This window comes from Haliaeetus albicilla, unplaced genomic scaffold, assembly GCF_947461875.1.
Source record: "Haliaeetus albicilla unplaced genomic scaffold, bHalAlb1.1 scaffold_167, whole genome shotgun sequence".
Classification (NCBI taxonomy): domain Eukaryota; kingdom Metazoa; phylum Chordata; class Aves; order Accipitriformes; family Accipitridae; genus Haliaeetus; species Haliaeetus albicilla.
This window is the reverse complement of record NW_027212422.1, coordinates 53,066-68,398: the sequence shown is the minus strand read 5'-3', so window position 1 is coordinate 68,398 and position 15,333 is coordinate 53,066. Positions and strand designations below refer to the sequence as shown.

Genomic DNA, 15,333 nt, shown 5'->3' with positions numbered 1-15,333 from the left:
GGTCCCCCCTCTTATTCTACAGGGTTTCGGCGCATTTTGGGGTCCCCCCTCTTATTCTATAGGGGTTCGGCGTCTTTTGGGGTCCTCTCTCTCATTCTATAGGGTTTCGGCGCATTTTGGGGTCCCCCCTCTTATTCTATAGGGGTTCGGCGTCTTTTGGGGTCCTCTCTCTCATTCTATAGGGGTTTGGCGTCTTTTGGGGTCTCCTCTCTCATTCTATAGGGGTTCGGCATCTTTTGGGGTCCCCTCTCTCATTCTATAGGGGTTTGGCGTCTTTTGGGGTCCCCTCTCTTATTCTATAGGGTTTCGGTGTCTTTTGGGGTCCCCCCTCTTATTCTACAGGCGTTCGGCGCCTTTTGGGGTCCCCCCTCTTATTCTACAGGGTTTCGGCAACTTTTGGGATTCCCTCTCTTATTCTACAGGGTTTCGGCGCCTTTTGGGGTCCCCCCTCTTATTCTATAGGGTTTCGGCGTCTTTTGGGGTCCCCCCTCTTATTCTACAGGGTTTCGGCGCATTTTGGGTCCCCCCTCTTATTCTATAGGGGTTCGGCGTCTTTTGGGGTCCTCTCTCTCATTCTATAGGGTTTCGGCGCATTTTGGGGTCCCCCCCTCTTATTCTATAGGGGTTCGGCGTCTTTTGGGGTCCTCTCTCTCATTCTATAGGGTTTGGCGTCTTTTGGGGTCTCCTCTCTCATTCTATAGGGGTTCGGCATCTTTTGGGGTCCCCTCTCTCATTCTATAGGGGTTTGGCGTCTTTTGGGGTCCCCTCTCTTATTCTATAGGGTTTCGGTGTCTTTTGGGGTCCCCCCTCTTATTCTACAGGCGTTCGGCGCCTTTTGGGGTCCCCCCTCTTATTCTACAGGGTTTCGGCAACTTTTGGGATTCCCTCTCTTATTCTACAGGGTTTCGGCGCCTTTTGGGGTCCCCCCTCTTATTCTATAGGGTTTCGGCGTCTTTTGGGGTCCCCCCTCTTATTCTACAGGGTTTCGGCGCCTTTTGGGGTCCCCCCCTCTTATTCTATAGGGTTTCGGCGTCTTTTGGGGTCCCCCCTCTTATTCTACAGGGTTTCGGCGCCTTTTGGGGTCCCCCCTCTTATTCTATAGGGGTTCGGCGTCTTTTGGGGTCCTCTCTCTCATTCTATAGGGGTTTGGCGTCTTTTGGGGTCCCCTCTCTCATTCTATAGGGGTTTGGCGTCTTTTGGGGTCCCCTCTCTTATTCTACAGGGTTTCGGCGCCTTTTGGGGTCCCCCCTCTTATTCTATAGGGTTTCGGCGTCTTTTGGGGTCCCCCCTCTTATTCTACAGGGTTTCGGCGCCTTTTGGGGTCCCCCCCTCTTATTCTATAGGGTTTCGGCGCATTTTGGGTCCCCTCTCTTATTCTACAGGCTTTCGGCGCCTTTTCGGGTCCCCCCTCTTATTCTATAGGCTTTCGGTGTCTTTTGGGGTCCCCTCTCTTATTCTATAGGGGTTTAGCATCTTTTGGGGTCCCCTCTCTCATTCTACAGGGTTTTGGCGCATTTTGGGGTCCCCCCTCTTATTCTGTAGGCGTTTGGCGTCTTTTGGGGTCCCCCCTCTTATTCTACAGGGTTTCGGCGCATTTTGGGGTCCCCCCTCTTATTCTATAGGGGTTCGGCGTCTTTTGGGGTCCTCTCTCTCATTCTATAGGGTTTCAGCGCATTTTGGGGTCCCCCCTCTTATTCTACAGGGGTTCGGCGTCTTTTGGGGTCTCCTCTCTCATTCTATAGGGGTTTGGCGTCTTTTGGGGTCTCCTCTCTCATTCTATAGGGGTTCGGCGACTTTTGGGATTCCCTCTCTTATTCTACAGGGGTTCGGCGCCTTTTGGGGTCCCCCCTCTTATTCTATAGGGTTTCGGTGTCTTTTGGGGTCCCCCCTCTTATTCTACAGGCGTTCGGCGCCTTTTGGGGTCCCCTCCCTTATTCTACAGGGTTTCGGCATCTTTTGGGGTCCCCTCTCTTATTCTATAGGCTTTCGGCGTCTTTTGGGATCCCCTCTCTTATTCTATAGGCGTTTAGCGTCTTTTGGGATTCCCTCTCTTATTCTATAGGGTTTCGGCGACTTTTGGGGTCCCCCCTCTTATTCTACAGGGTTTCGGCGTCTTTTGGGGTCCCCTCTCTCATTCTACAGGGTTTTGGCATCTTTTGGGGTCCCCTCTCTTATTCTATAGGGGTTCGGCGCCTTTTGGGGTCCTCTCTCTCATTCTACAGGCTTTCGGCGCCTTTTGGGGTCCCCTCTCTTATTCTATAGGGTTTTGGCGTCTTTTGGGGTCCTCTCTCTCATTCTATAGGGTTTCGGTGCCTTTTGGGGTCCCCTCTCTTATTCTATAGGGGTTCGGCGCCTTTTGGGGTCCCTCCTCTTATTCTACAGGGTTTCGGCAACTTTTGGGATTCCCTCTCTTATTCTACAGGGGTTTGGCGCCTTTTGGGGTCCCCCCTCTTATTCTATAGGGTTTCGGTGTCTTTTGGGGTCCCCCCTCTTATTCTATAGGGTTTCGGCGCCTTTTGGGGTCCCCCCTCTTATTCTATAGGCTTTTGGTGTCTTTTGGGGTCCCCCCTCTTATTCTATAGGGTTTCGGCGCCTTTTGGGGTCCCCTCTCTTATTCTATAGGGGTTCGGCGCATTTTGGGTCCCCCCTCTTATTCTACAGGCTTTCGGCGCCTTTTGGGGTCCCCTCTCTTATTCTATAGGGTTTTGGCGTCTTTTGGGGTCCTCTCTCTCATTCTATAGGGTTTCGGTGCCTTTTGGGGTCCCCTCTCTTATTCTATAGGGGTTCGGCGCCTTTTGGGGTCCCTCCTCTTATTCTACAGGGTTTCGGCGACTTTTGGGATTCCCTCTCTTATTCTACAGGGGTTCGGTGCCTTTTGGGGTCCCCCCTCTTATTCTATAGGGTTTCGGTGTCTTTTGGGGTCCCCCCTCTTATTCTATAGGGTTTCGGCGCCTTTTGGGGTCCCCCCCTCTTATTCTATAGGCTTTTGGTGTCTTTTGGGGTCCCCCCTCTTATTCTATAGGGTTTCGGCGCCTTTTGGGGTCCCCTCTCTTATTCTATAGGGGTTCGGCGCATTTTGGGTCCCCCCTCTTATTCTACAGGCGTTCGGCGTCTTTTGGGATCCCCTCTCTTATTCTATAGGGTTTCGGCGCCTTTTGGGGGTCTGAGACCCCCGACCGCCGTCTCCTCCCGCCTCTCACCCCTCTCCCTTCCCCTTCCCCAGTACGTGGCCTTCGCCTCCCTCTTCTTCATCCTCATCTCCATCACCACCTTCTGCCTGGAGACCCACGAAGCCTTCAACCGGGTGATCAACAAGACGGAGACGGTGACGACGGTCAACGGGACGGGGACGCAGGTGGCGGTGGAGGTGGAGACGGAGCCGTTCCTCACCTACGTGGAGGGGACGTGCGTGGTGTGGTTCACCTTCGAGTTCCTCATGAGGGTCAGTTTTTGCCCGGATAAACGGGATTTCGTCAAGAGCAGCCTCAACATCATCGACTTCGTCGCCATCTTGCCCTTCTACCTTGAGGTAGGGTTGCGCGGTCTTTCCTCCAAAGCCGCCAAAGACGTTTTGGGTTTCTTGAGGGTCGTTCGCTTCGTCCGCATCCTTCGCATCTTCAAGCTGACCCGTCACTTCGTGGGTTTGAGGGTTTTGGGTCACACCTTACGAGCCAGCACTAACGAGTTCCTCCTCCTCGTCATCTTCTTGGCCTTGGGGGTCTTGATCTTCGCCACCATGATCTACTACGCCGAGCGCATCGGCGCCGACCCCGACGACGTGACGGGGAGCCGCCACACGTATTTTAAGAACATCCCCATCGGTTTTTGGTGGGCGGTGGTGACGATGACCACCCTGGGGTACGGGGACATGTACCCCATGACGTGGTCGGGGATGTTGGTGGGGGCTCTTTGCGCCTTGGCGGGGGTCCTCACCATCGCCATGCCCGTCCCCGTCATCGTTAACAATTTCGGCATGTACTACTCGTTGGCCATGGCTAAGCAAAAATTACCCAAAAAGAAAAACAAACACATCCCGAGACCCCCCCAACCCGGATCGCCCGGATACGGACCCCCCGTCGCACCCCAAAATCCACCCGGCAGTCCGAGACCCCCCCGCAGACCCCCGGCTTGTCCCTTGGCGCAGGAGGAGGTGGTGGAGATCAACCGGGCCGGTGAGCGGCACCCCGAAATTTTTTTTTGGGGGGGGTGGTGTGTTTTGGGGGGTGGGGGTGTATCTTGGGGGGTATTTGGGGGGCTGGTGTATTTTAGGGGGTGTTTGGGGGGGGCTGGTGGTATATTTTGGGGGTATTTGGGGGGGTTGGTAGTATATTTTGGGGGGTATTTGGGGGGGTGTATTTTAGGGGGTGTTTTGGGGGGGCTGGTGGTTTATTGGGGGGTATTTGGGGGGTTGGTGTATTTTGGGGGGTATTTGGGGGGTTGGTAGTATATTTTGGGGGGTATTTGGGGGGCTGGTGTATTTTAGGGGGTGTTTTGGGGGGGCTGGTGTATTTTGGGGGGTATTTGGGGGGGCTGGTGGTGTATTTTTGGGGGGGGTATTTGGGGGGCTGGTGTACTTTAGGGGGTGTTTTGGGGGAGCTGGTGGTGTATTGGGGGGTATTTGGGGGGCTGGTGTATTTTGGGGGGTATTTGGGGGGTTGGTAGTATATTTTGGGGGGTATTTGGGGGGCTGGTGTATTTTAGGGGTGTTTTGGGGGGCTGGTGGTATATTATGGGGGTATATTGGGGGGCTGGTGTATTTTGGGGGGGTGTCATGGTGTATTTTGGGGGGGTATTTGGGGGGCTGCTGTATTTTAGGGGGGTGTTTTGGGGGGCTGGTGGTGTATTGGGGGTATTTGGGGGGCTGTGTATTTTGGGGGGTATTTGGGGGGTTGGTAGTATATTTTGGGGGGTATTTGGGGGGCTGGTGTATTTTAGGGGGTGTTTTGGGGGGGCTGGTGGTATATTTTGGGGTATTTGGGGGGTTGGTAGTATATTTTGGGGGGTATTTGGGGGGTTGGTAGTATATTTTGGGGGGTATTTGGGGGGCTGGTGTATTTTAGGGGGTGTTTTGGGGGGGCTGGTGGTATATTTTGGGGGTATTTGGGGGGGTTGGTAGATATTTTGGGGGGTATTTGGGGGGCTGGTGTATTTTAGGAGTGTTTTGGGGGGCTGGTGGTGTATTTTGGGGGGTATTTGGGGGGCTGGTGTATTTTAGGGGGTGTTTTGGGGGGCTGGTGGTATATTATGGGGGGTATATTGGGGGGCTGGTATATTTTGGGGGTGTCATGTGTATTTTGGGGGGTATTTGGGGGCTGCTGTATTTTAGGGGGTGTTTTGGGGGGGCTGGTGGTATATATTTTGGGGGGTATATTGGAGGGCTGGTGTATTTTGGGGGGTATTTTGGGGGTGGGGGTATTTTGGGGTATTTGGGGGGGCTGGTGTATTTTGGGGGGTGGGGGTATATTTTGGGGGTATTTGGGGGGGCTGGTGTATTTTAGGGGGACTTTAGGGGTGGTGGGGGTGTATTTTAGGGGTTTTTTTGGGTGGGGGTGGTGTATTTTGGGGGGCTGGTGTATTTTGGGGGTATTTTGGGGGGGCTGGTGTATTTTGGGGGGTATTTTGGGGGGGGCTGGTGTATTTTGGGGGTATTTTGGGGGTGGTGGTGTATTTTAGGGGGGTATTTAGCGGTGTTGGTGGTGTATTTGGGGGGGCTGGTGTATTTTGGGGGGGGGGGCCTGCATTTTTGGGAGGCTGCTGCATTTTGGCCAGGGGTTGTGTGTATTTTGGGGGGGGGGGGTTGTGCTCTATTGGGGGGGGGCGGGGTATTTCGGGGGGAAAGGCGTGCATTTAGGAGAAAGGGGGGGGTATTTTTTTTTTTTTGGGGGGGGGGGTGTTTAACACTGTGTGTAGCACCCCAAAACAGGGTGGGAGAGGGGGTCTCCGACCTATATGGGGGTCCCATGCTGGGGGTGGGGGGCACCCAGCCCCGGGAGCTCTGTGTTTGGGGTGCCCCCCCCCCCCCCACCCTAACATGACGGGGGTGTTTTTGTGTGTGTCCCCCCCCCCAGAAGCTCGCCCCAACGGGGAAGCGGGGCGCGCGGCGCTGGCGCAGGAGGACTGTCCCCCCATCGACCAGCCCATGTCCCCCGAAGAACGGGCCGGGGGGGGCCCCCCAACAGCCGGGGGGGGCAGCGGCGGCGGGGGGGGCCGCGAACGCTGCGGCCGTGACCGAGCTTGTTTTCTGCTGGGCCCCGACTACGCGCCCCCCCCCGAGGGGCCTCTGCGGAAAGGTGGGTGCTGCGAACCCCCCCCCACCACCACCACCCCATCACCCTGATGCCCCCCCCCGTCACCCCTGGGGTCTCCACGACACCCCCAGGGCACCCACAGACCCCCTTGTCTTCCCCCCCCCCCCCCCCGGGGGCACCCCCAATATTCTTTGGGGTCCTCCAACCCCCCCCAGGGCACCCACAGACCCCCTTGTGTCCCCCCCCGGGGGCACCCGGATACCTCCTGGGGTGTCCCCCCCCTCCAAGGGCACCCCAATATTCTTTGGGGTCCCCCAACCTCCCCCCCGTCCCCCCAGCCCCCCCCCAGGGCACCCACAGACCCCCATGTCCCCCCCTGGGGGCACCCATCACCCCCCCCCCCAGCACCCAAAACCCCCCTGGGGTCCCCCCAACCTTCCCCCCCCCCCGCATGCCGCCCCCCCCCCCCCCCCCGGACGCCTGGGTCTCTCCCAGTCTCTGCTGTGGGAGCAGGTGGGTGCTGGTCCTTTCCCCCCAAACTGGGAGAACTGGGAGAACTGGGGTGGTTGAAGTGTGGGGGGGGGGGGGCTGCGGCAGAGCTTGCACAGACCCCCTGGCGCTGGGGGGCTCTGGGTGCTCCTTGCACACGCGCGTGCAAGCAGCGGGGCTGGCTGGGGGGCGGGGGGGGGGGGCCCTGTCCTCGTGCGAGGGGGGGCAGATCCCCGTGCGAAGGGGTGTCTCCCGTGGGGGGGGGGTCCCTGTCCCCGTGAAAGGTCCTCGTGCAAGGGTCCCCGTCCCCATGTAAGGTCCTCGTGCGAGGGTCCCGGTGTGAAGGCCCCCATCCCCATGCAAGGGTCCGAGTCCCCGTGTGAGATCCTTGTGCGAGGGTCCCCATCCCCGTGCAAGAGTCCCCGTGCGAGGGTCCCCATCCCCCTGTAAGGTCCTCGTACGAGGGTCCTCGTGCGAGGGTCCTCGTCCCCAGGGGAGGGTCCCTGTCCTTGTACGAGGGTCCTCGTCCCCAGGGGAGGGTCCCCATAGGAGGGTCCCCCGTCCCCGTGTGAGGGTCCCTGTCCCCCCACCCCGGGGTGACCCTGTCCCTGTGCCAGGTCCCCCCCGAGGGTCCCTGTCCCCACGGGGGGTCCCATGTCAGGGTCCCCATCCCTGTATGAGGGTCCCTGTCCCCCCCAGGGGGTCCCTGTCCCCCACAGGGGGTCCCATGTGAGGGTCCCCATCCCCATGTGAGGGTCCCTGTCCCCCCAGGAGGGTCCCCGTCCCCATGTGAGGGTCCCATGTCTCCCCCCGAGGGTCCCATCCCCCCAAGAGGGGTCCCTGTCCCCCCAGGAGGGTCCCCATCCCCACAGGGGGTCCCATGTGAGGGTCCCCATCCCTACGGGGGGGTCCCATGTGAGGGTCCCCATCTCCACGGGGGGGGTCCCATGTGAGGGTCCCTGTCCGCATGTGAGGGTCCCTGTCCCCATGTGAGGGTCCCCATCCCCACGGGGGGTCCCATGTGAGGGTCCCCCATGTCCCCCCCCGAGGGTCCCATGTCCCCAGGAGGGTCCCCATCCCCATGTGAGGGTCCCTGTCCCCCCCAGGAGGGGTCCCCATCCCCCCTGGGGTCCCATATGAGGGTCCCCATCCCTACGGGGGGGGTCCCATGTGAGGGTCCCTGTCCCCCCAGGAGGGTCCCCATCCCCATATGAGGGTCCCAAGTCCCCCCCCGAGGGTCCCATCCCCATATGAGGGTCCCCATCCCCCCTGGGGGTCCCATGTGAGGGTCCCTGTCCCCCCCAGGAGGGTCCCCATCACCGTGTCCCCCCCCCGAGGGTCCCCTGTCCCCCCCCCCCCCCCCGGGGGTGACCCTCTCCCCTTTCGTCCCCAGCGCTCGTCTCGGCCTGACACCTCCGGCGGCGCCGCAGGTCAGCGGGGCGGGGTCTTCCCCCCGGGCCACGCCCACTCCCCTCCCCAGGCCACGCCCACCCCATCCCAGGCCACGCTCGCCCCCAGACCACGCCCAGCCCAGTCGCGCCCCGCCCACACGTTTGGCCACGCCCACTTCGCACAGCCTGCGCATGCGCATCGCACAACGCCCCCTCCCCCCCCCCTCCGTGCACGGCGCTGCTTAAACCCAGGTCCCCTCCGGCTTTTTTTTTTTTATTTTGGGGGGGGGGCACCCGGGACGCCTGGGGGTTCCCCCCCCCCCAGCTTGGCAGGGGGTCCCCAAATGCCTGGGTGTCCCCCTCCCCCAATGACACCCCCCCCTTACACCCCCAAAATCCCTTGGGGGGGGGTCCCCAAAACCCCCTTGGGAGGGGTCCCAATACCCCTTGGGGGGGGGGTCCCCGTGTCCTGGGGGGTCCCCAAAACCCCTTCGGGGGGGTCCCTATCTCCTGGGGGGGGTCCCAAAACACCTTGGGGGGTCCCAAAACACCTTGGGGGGTCCCCAATTCCCCTTGGGGGGTCCCTATGTCCTGGGGGGTGTCCCCAAAACCCTTTGGGGGGGTCCCCATCTCCTGGGGGGGGTCCCAAAACACCTTGGGGGGGTCCCCAAATCCCCTTGGGGGGGTCCCTATGTCCTGGGGGGGGGTCCTAAGCCACTTGGGGGGTCCCTATTTCCTGGGGGGGGTCCCCAAAACCCCTTTGGGGGGGCCCAAAACCCTTTGGGGGGGTCCCCAATACCCCTTGGGGGGTTCTTAAACGCCTTGGGGGGGTCCCCGTGTACTGGGGGGTCCCAAAACCCTTTGGGGGGGTCCCATCTCCTGGGGAGGGTCCCCAAAACCCCTTGGGGGGGTCCTCATCTCTTGAGGGGGGGGTCCCTATTTGCTGGGGGGGTGATTGGGGGGGAGGGTTGAGGGTACTGACCCCCCCCCCAAATTTCTTGTTTCCCCCCCCCAAAGGCTACGAGAAGTCGCGGAGCCTCAACAGCATCACGGGGGTGCGGGTGGCACCGGCTGCCCCCCCCTTCGCCTCCCCCGGCCCCCCCCGGCGCCCCCGCTCCCCCATCCCCTCCATCCTCTAAACGGGGGGGGACGGACACCCGGGTACCCCCTTTTCCTGCCCCCGCCCGAGTAGGGATTTGGGCAGAAAATGGGATGAAACAGTAAAAAAATAATCAGTGGCAATGGGGGGGGGGGTGTCTCAAAATGGTGGCTGTGGGGACACTGTTCCCCCCCCCCCCCCCAAATGACTGGACACCCCCACCCCAAAATGGGGGGGGTGTCCCCCTAAAAGACTGTGAAGGGGGGGGGAAATGGGGGGACCCCCCCCCAAACTGGCTGCACTGCACTTTCTGGCATGTGTCCCCCCCAAATTTTGGAGCCGGACACCTGGGTCCCCCCCCCACCCCTACAATGGAGGGGGGGGGGAGTTGGGGGTGTCCTTATCCCCCCCCCCATGATCACTCAGGACTCGGGGAGCCCCCCCCCCAACTGTGTCATGTGTCCCCCCCTCCTTGTCCCCATGTCCCCCCCAATTTGTCTCCCTCATGTTCCCCCCCCCCAGATGTCTCCCCCCCCCCGGGCTCCCCTGACCCCCCCAAAGCAATAACTGGAGCCGCCGGACCCCCCCCGATGGCAGAGGACGACCATGGAGGTAGGGCCTGGGTGTCCGTGTCCCCCCCGCCATGGCGGCACCGTCACCCCAAGGTGGGGGGGGGACACATGGGGCAAGGGGGGGGGGTCGTGGCCCAACTGCGAGGCCAGGCTGCGTTTCTATGGCAGTGGGACTAGGCCAGAGCCCTCCACTGCGAGGCCAGGCTGCGTTTCCATGGCGATGGGACTAGGCCAGGCTGTGTTTCCGTGGCAACAAATCTAGGCCTGGTCCTACTTCGAGGCCAGGCTGCGTTTCCATGGCAACAGGACTAGGCCAGGCTACATTTCCATGGCAACAGATCTAGGCCCAGCCCTACTTCGAGGCCAGGCTGCGTTTCCATGGTGATGGGACTAGGCCAGGCTGCGTTTCATGGCAATGGGACTAGGCCAGAGCCCTCCACTGCGAGGCCAGGCTTCGTTTCCATGGCAACAGGACTAGGCCAGGCCACGTTTCCATGGCAACAGAGCTAGGCCCGGCCCTACTTCGAGGCCAGGCTGCGTTTCCATGGTGATGGGACTAGGCCGGCCTGTATTTCCATGGCAACAAATCTAGGCCTGGTCCTACCTCAAGGCCAGGCTGCGTTTCCATGGCGATGGGACTAGGCCAGGCTGTGTTTCCGTGGCAACAGGACTAGGCCTGGTCCTACTTCGAGGCCAGGCTGCGTTTCCATGGCAATGGGACTAGGCCAGAGCCCTCCACTGTGAGGCCAGGCTGCGTTTCCATGGCAACAGGACTAGGCCCGGCCCTACTTCGAGGCCAGGCTTCGTTTCTGTGGCAACGGGACTAGGCCAGGGCCCTCCACTGCGAGGCCAGGCTGCGTTTCCGTGGCAACAGAACCAGGCCGCAGCCCCTCAAAACAGGCCCTGGCCCTGTTGGGGGGGGGCCGGGACCCCCCCAAACCTGCTCCCCCCCCCTCCCTGGGGTGTGGGGGGGGCAGTTTGGGGTGGGGAGCCCCCCCCCCTTGGCCCCCCCATTTCCGAGCCAGCATGTCTGCATGTTGTACCGCCAATATTTATTGTTATATGCAAAAAAAAATTACCGCCCCCCCCCCAAAAAAAACCCTTAATTAACCCAAACCTGAGCCCCACCCACCCCGGGGGGGGCCCCCAATTATTGGGGGGGGGGGGGAGACCCCCCACCCTGCCCCGTGGCCTCTATGCAATGCGGGCTGGGGCGGGGTGGGGGGGGGGAACACACCCCATGCGGTGGGAGCCTTATGCAATGACTCCTATGCAAATGAGATGCTAATGAGGACTAATTGCTCCCTAACCGCCCTCCCCAACTCCACCCTTCCCCTCCCCCCCAATTCGCTGCATGTTTGGGGGGGGGTGGGGAACCCCATTGCCTTGTGCTTTTTTTTGGGGGGGGGGGGGGGTGTCTCCAGCCCCTCCCCCCCCGGGCTGCGCTGTAACGAGCTCCTCCCCCCGCCCCTTAATTACTATTTATTAACACCTCATGAATAATTCATTATCCCTCCCCTTCCCTCTCCTGGGATTGGTGCAATCCTTGCCCCCCCCCGCCCTTAAATCTCTGGGGTTGGTTTTTTTTGGGGGGGGGGGGGTGGGGGGGTGCCCCCCATTTTGGGGGGGGTCTCTGACTCAGGAAGGGGGGGGCGGGGCTGTGCCAAAACGGGGGGGCCCCCCGGGTGGGGTGGGGCTAAGGGGGGGGCGGGGCTCAGAGCTATTTTTTCACGCGGGATCTTTAATGAAGGAACTTAACGAGCTGCGACAATAAAAGTGACCAAAAAAAAAAAGGTGAAAGTGGCCTTAAAATGGGGGGGGGGGGAGGGGATTGCACCAATGGGGGGCCCCCCCCGTGTTTGGGGTGTCCCATGCCCACGTTTTGGGGTCCCATGTCCCGTCCCCCCCCCCATCACAGGCTGGGGTTGGGAGCGGGAATAGAAAAGCTCTTTATTCCGGAGGCGCCGGAGCTGGGACGGGGACACGGGAGGGGTGACAGGGACACGGGGGGGTGACAGGGACACGGGGGGTGACGGGGACACGGGAGGGGTGACAGGGAGACAGGGGGTGTTGGGGACATGGGGGGTGACAGGGACACGGGGGGGTGACGGGGACACGGGGGGGTGACAGGGACACGGGGTGTTGGGGACATGGGGGGGTGTTGGGGACACGGGGGGTGACAGGGACTCGGGGGGTGACAGGGAGACAGGGGTGTTGGGGACACAGGGGGTGACGGGGAGACAGGGTGACGGGGTGTTGGGGACACGGGGGGGTGACGGGGAGACAGGGTGACGGGGTGTTAGGGACACGGGGGGTGACAGGGACACGGGGGGGTGACAGGGAGACAGGGTGACGGGGTGTTAGGGACACGGGGGGTGACAGGGACACGGGGGGGTGACAGGGAGACAGGGTGACGGGGTGTTGGGGACACGGGGGGTGTTGGGGGACACCGGGGGTGACAGGGACACGGGGGGGTGACAGGGAGACAGGGGTGTTGGGGACACAGGGGGTGACAGGGACACAGGGGGGTGACGGGGAGACAGGGTGACGGGGCGTTGGGGACATGGGGGGAGACAGGGACACGGGGGGTGACGGACATGGGGGTGACGGGGTGTTGGGGACATGGAGGTGACAGGGACACGGTGACAAGGACGGGGTGACAGTGTTGGGGATACTGGGGGGCTGACAGGGAGATGGGGTGACAGGGACACGGGGTGATGGGGAGACGGGGGGTGACAGTGTTGGGGATACTGGGGGGGTGATACGGAAACAGGGTGACAGGGGTAGTGGGGTGTTGGGGACACAGGGTGACAGGGACACGGGGGGAGTTGGGGACAGGGTGACAGTGTTCGGGATACTGGGGGGATGATGGGGTGTTGGGGACGCTGGGGGGGTGACGGGGACGCTGGGGGGTGACAGGGAGACGGGGTGACGGACATGGGGTAACGGGGTGTTGGGGACACGGGGTGATGGGGGGGTGGTAGGGGGACACAGGGTGACAGGGACATGGGGGGTGACAGGACATGGGGGGACACAGGGACATGGGGGTGATGGGAGATGGAGGGGTGAGGGGACATGGGGGGGGTGACAGGGTGGTGGTGGGACATGGGGTTGACAGGGACATGGGGGGGCTGACGGTGGTGGGGGACACAGAGGGGTGATGGGGACAGGGGGACATGGGGTGACGGGCAGGGGGGGTGACGGGGACGCAAGGGGACATGGGGGAGGAGTGACAGGGGAACGCGTGGGGGGGGGACACAGGGGACACGGGGCAGGCGGCCCCGGGATCACAGTCGCGGTGTCACGGTGGCCGCGGTGTCACGGTGGCCGCAGTCACTCACAGTTTTGTCTCCCCCCCCTCCCCCGCAAAAAATTTCCGGGTTTTTAAAAAACTCGTCAGCAGCGCAGGGCGAGGGTGGGGGGGACGGCCACCCCCAGGGGGACACGGGGACAATGGGTGCCAGCCCATCCCCCGTGGCACCGGGGGGGACGACACACACAAAGGTGTCCCCAATACCTGGCACTGTGTCACCCCCCCACCCCATGGCCTTGGTGTCACGTCGGTGTCACCTGGGGGCGGGAGGAGGTGACGCGGTGTCGTCCTCCAGGGGTTGTTGGGGGGGGGTCACAGTGTCACCCTCGGGGACCAGGTGTGTCCTCCGTGGCGGTGGTGTCACCCGCAGGGACGAGGCGTCACCCGCAGGGACGTGGTGTCACCCGCAGGGACGCGGCGTCACCCGCGGGGAGTCCCGGTGTTGTCCCCTGGGGCCGTGCTGGTGGCCGCGGTGTCACCCTCGGGGACGGGGACACCCGGCGTCGTCCCCTGGGGCCGCGGTGGCGGCTGTGGTGTCACACCCCTCCCTCCCAGGGTCGGGGTGACGGGGCCTGTGTCCGTGGTGGCACTTTGGGGACGAGGGGACAAACCATGTCCTCGGTGGGGACCCGTCCTCGCCGGTGTCACCGCAGGTGCCAGCAAGAAACTGTCCTTGTCCTCGGCGGTGTCACCCCGGGGTGCCGCAGGTTGTTGTCACTGGTGTCAGCCGGGTGGCACCAGTCCTTGTCCTCACCGATGTCACCCTGAGTGCCGCAAGTCCTTGTCCTCCACGGTGTCACCTCACGGGCCGGGGGGGACCCGTCCTCGTCCTCACCGGTGTCACCCACGTGCCACAAAGTCCCGTCCTCGTCCTCGCTGCTGTCACCCGAGTGCCACAAATACCTGTCCTCGTCCTCGCCGGTGTCACCGCGGGTGCCAGAAGAAGCTGTCCTTGTCCTCAACAGCGTCACCACGGGCACCGCCAGTACCTGTCCTCGTTGTCACTGATGTCACTGCAGGTGCCACAAGGAGCTGTCCTCGTCCTCGCCGGTGTCACCCCATGGGCCATGGGGACCTGTCCTCGTCCTCGTTGTCACCGTGGGTGCCAGCAGGACCTGTCCTTGTCCTTGTCACCGCGGGTGCCACAGGGACCTGTCCTCGTCCTTATTGTCACCACGGGTGTCTCAGGGACCCATCCTCATCCTCGTTGTCACCACGGGTGACAGGGGCACCTGTCCTTGTCCTCATTGTCACCGCGGGTGCCACATGAACTTGTCCTCGTCCTCATTGTCACCGTGGGTGCCACAGGGACCTGTCCTCGTCCTCCTTGTCACTGTGGGTGCCAGGAGGACTTGTCCTCGTCCTCCTTGTCACTGTGGGTGCCACAGAGACCTGTCCTTGTCACCGTGGGTGCCATGGGGACCTGTCCTTGTCCTCGTTGTCACCGTGGGTGGCACAGAGACCTGTCCTTGTCACCGCGGATGCCATGGGGACCTGTCCTTGTCCTCGTTGTCACCGTGGGTGGCACAGAGACCTGTCCTTGTCACCATGGGTGCCACAGTACTTGTTCTTGTCCTCATTGTCACCGTGGGTGGCACAGGGACCTGTCCTTGTTCTTGTTGTCACCATGGGTGCCACAGGACCTGTCCTCGTCCTCGTCACCATGGGTGCCACAGGGACCTGTCCTCATCCTCGCTGTCACCGTGGGTGCCAGGGGGACTTGTCCTCGTCCTCGTTGTCACCACGAGTGGCACAGGGACCTGTCCTCGTCCTCGCTGTCACCGTGGGTGCTGGGGGACTTGTCCTTGTCCTCGTTGTCACCACGAGTGGCACAGGGACCTGTCCTTGTCACCGCGGGTGCCAGGGGGACCTGTCCTCGTCCTCGCTGTCACCGTGGGTGTCGGGGGACCTGTCCTCGTCCTCGTTGTCACCACGAGTGGCACAGGGACCTGTCCTCGTCCTCATTGTCACCGCAGGTGCCACGGAGACCTGTCCTCGTCCTCGTTGTCACCGCGGGTGCCACAGGGACCTGTCCTTGTCACCGCGGGTGGCACAGGGACCTGTCCTCGTCCTCGCTGTCACCGCGGGTGCCAGGGGGTCGTGTCCTCGTCACCGCGGGTGCCACGGGGACGTGTCCTCGACCTCGCCGGTGTCCCCGGGTGCCACCGCTCCCCACCCCACCCGTGGGCCCCCCCCCCACCCCGGGGGTCTGGGGGTCCCC

The 15,333-nt window shown here is 62.2% G+C and overlaps 1 protein-coding gene and 1 long non-coding RNA gene across 2 annotated transcripts; one reads left to right on the top strand and one right to left on the bottom strand.

The window, feature by feature from the left end:
• Window positions 1-3,141: 3,141 nt before the first annotated feature.
• On the top strand, window positions 3,142-9,566 carry LOC104324251 (voltage-gated potassium channel KCNC3-like; the record flags this gene model as incomplete). Its single annotated transcript, XM_069777789.1, has 3 exons — window positions 3,142-4,172; window positions 6,069-6,290; window positions 9,146-9,566. Coding segments are annotated over 3 exons (1,375 nt in total), but the record flags the coding sequence as incomplete, so codon positions are not given.
• Window positions 9,567-13,288: 3,722 nt separating this feature from the next.
• On the bottom strand, window positions 13,289-15,277 carry LOC138684071 (uncharacterized). The gene is made up of 4 exons (XR_011323526.1): window positions 14,952-15,277; window positions 14,677-14,716; window positions 14,265-14,646; window positions 13,289-14,058 (listed from the first exon to the last, which is right to left on the bottom strand). It is a non-coding gene; the product is annotated as an uncharacterized lncRNA (long non-coding RNA).
• Window positions 15,278-15,333: the final 56 nt, after the last annotated feature.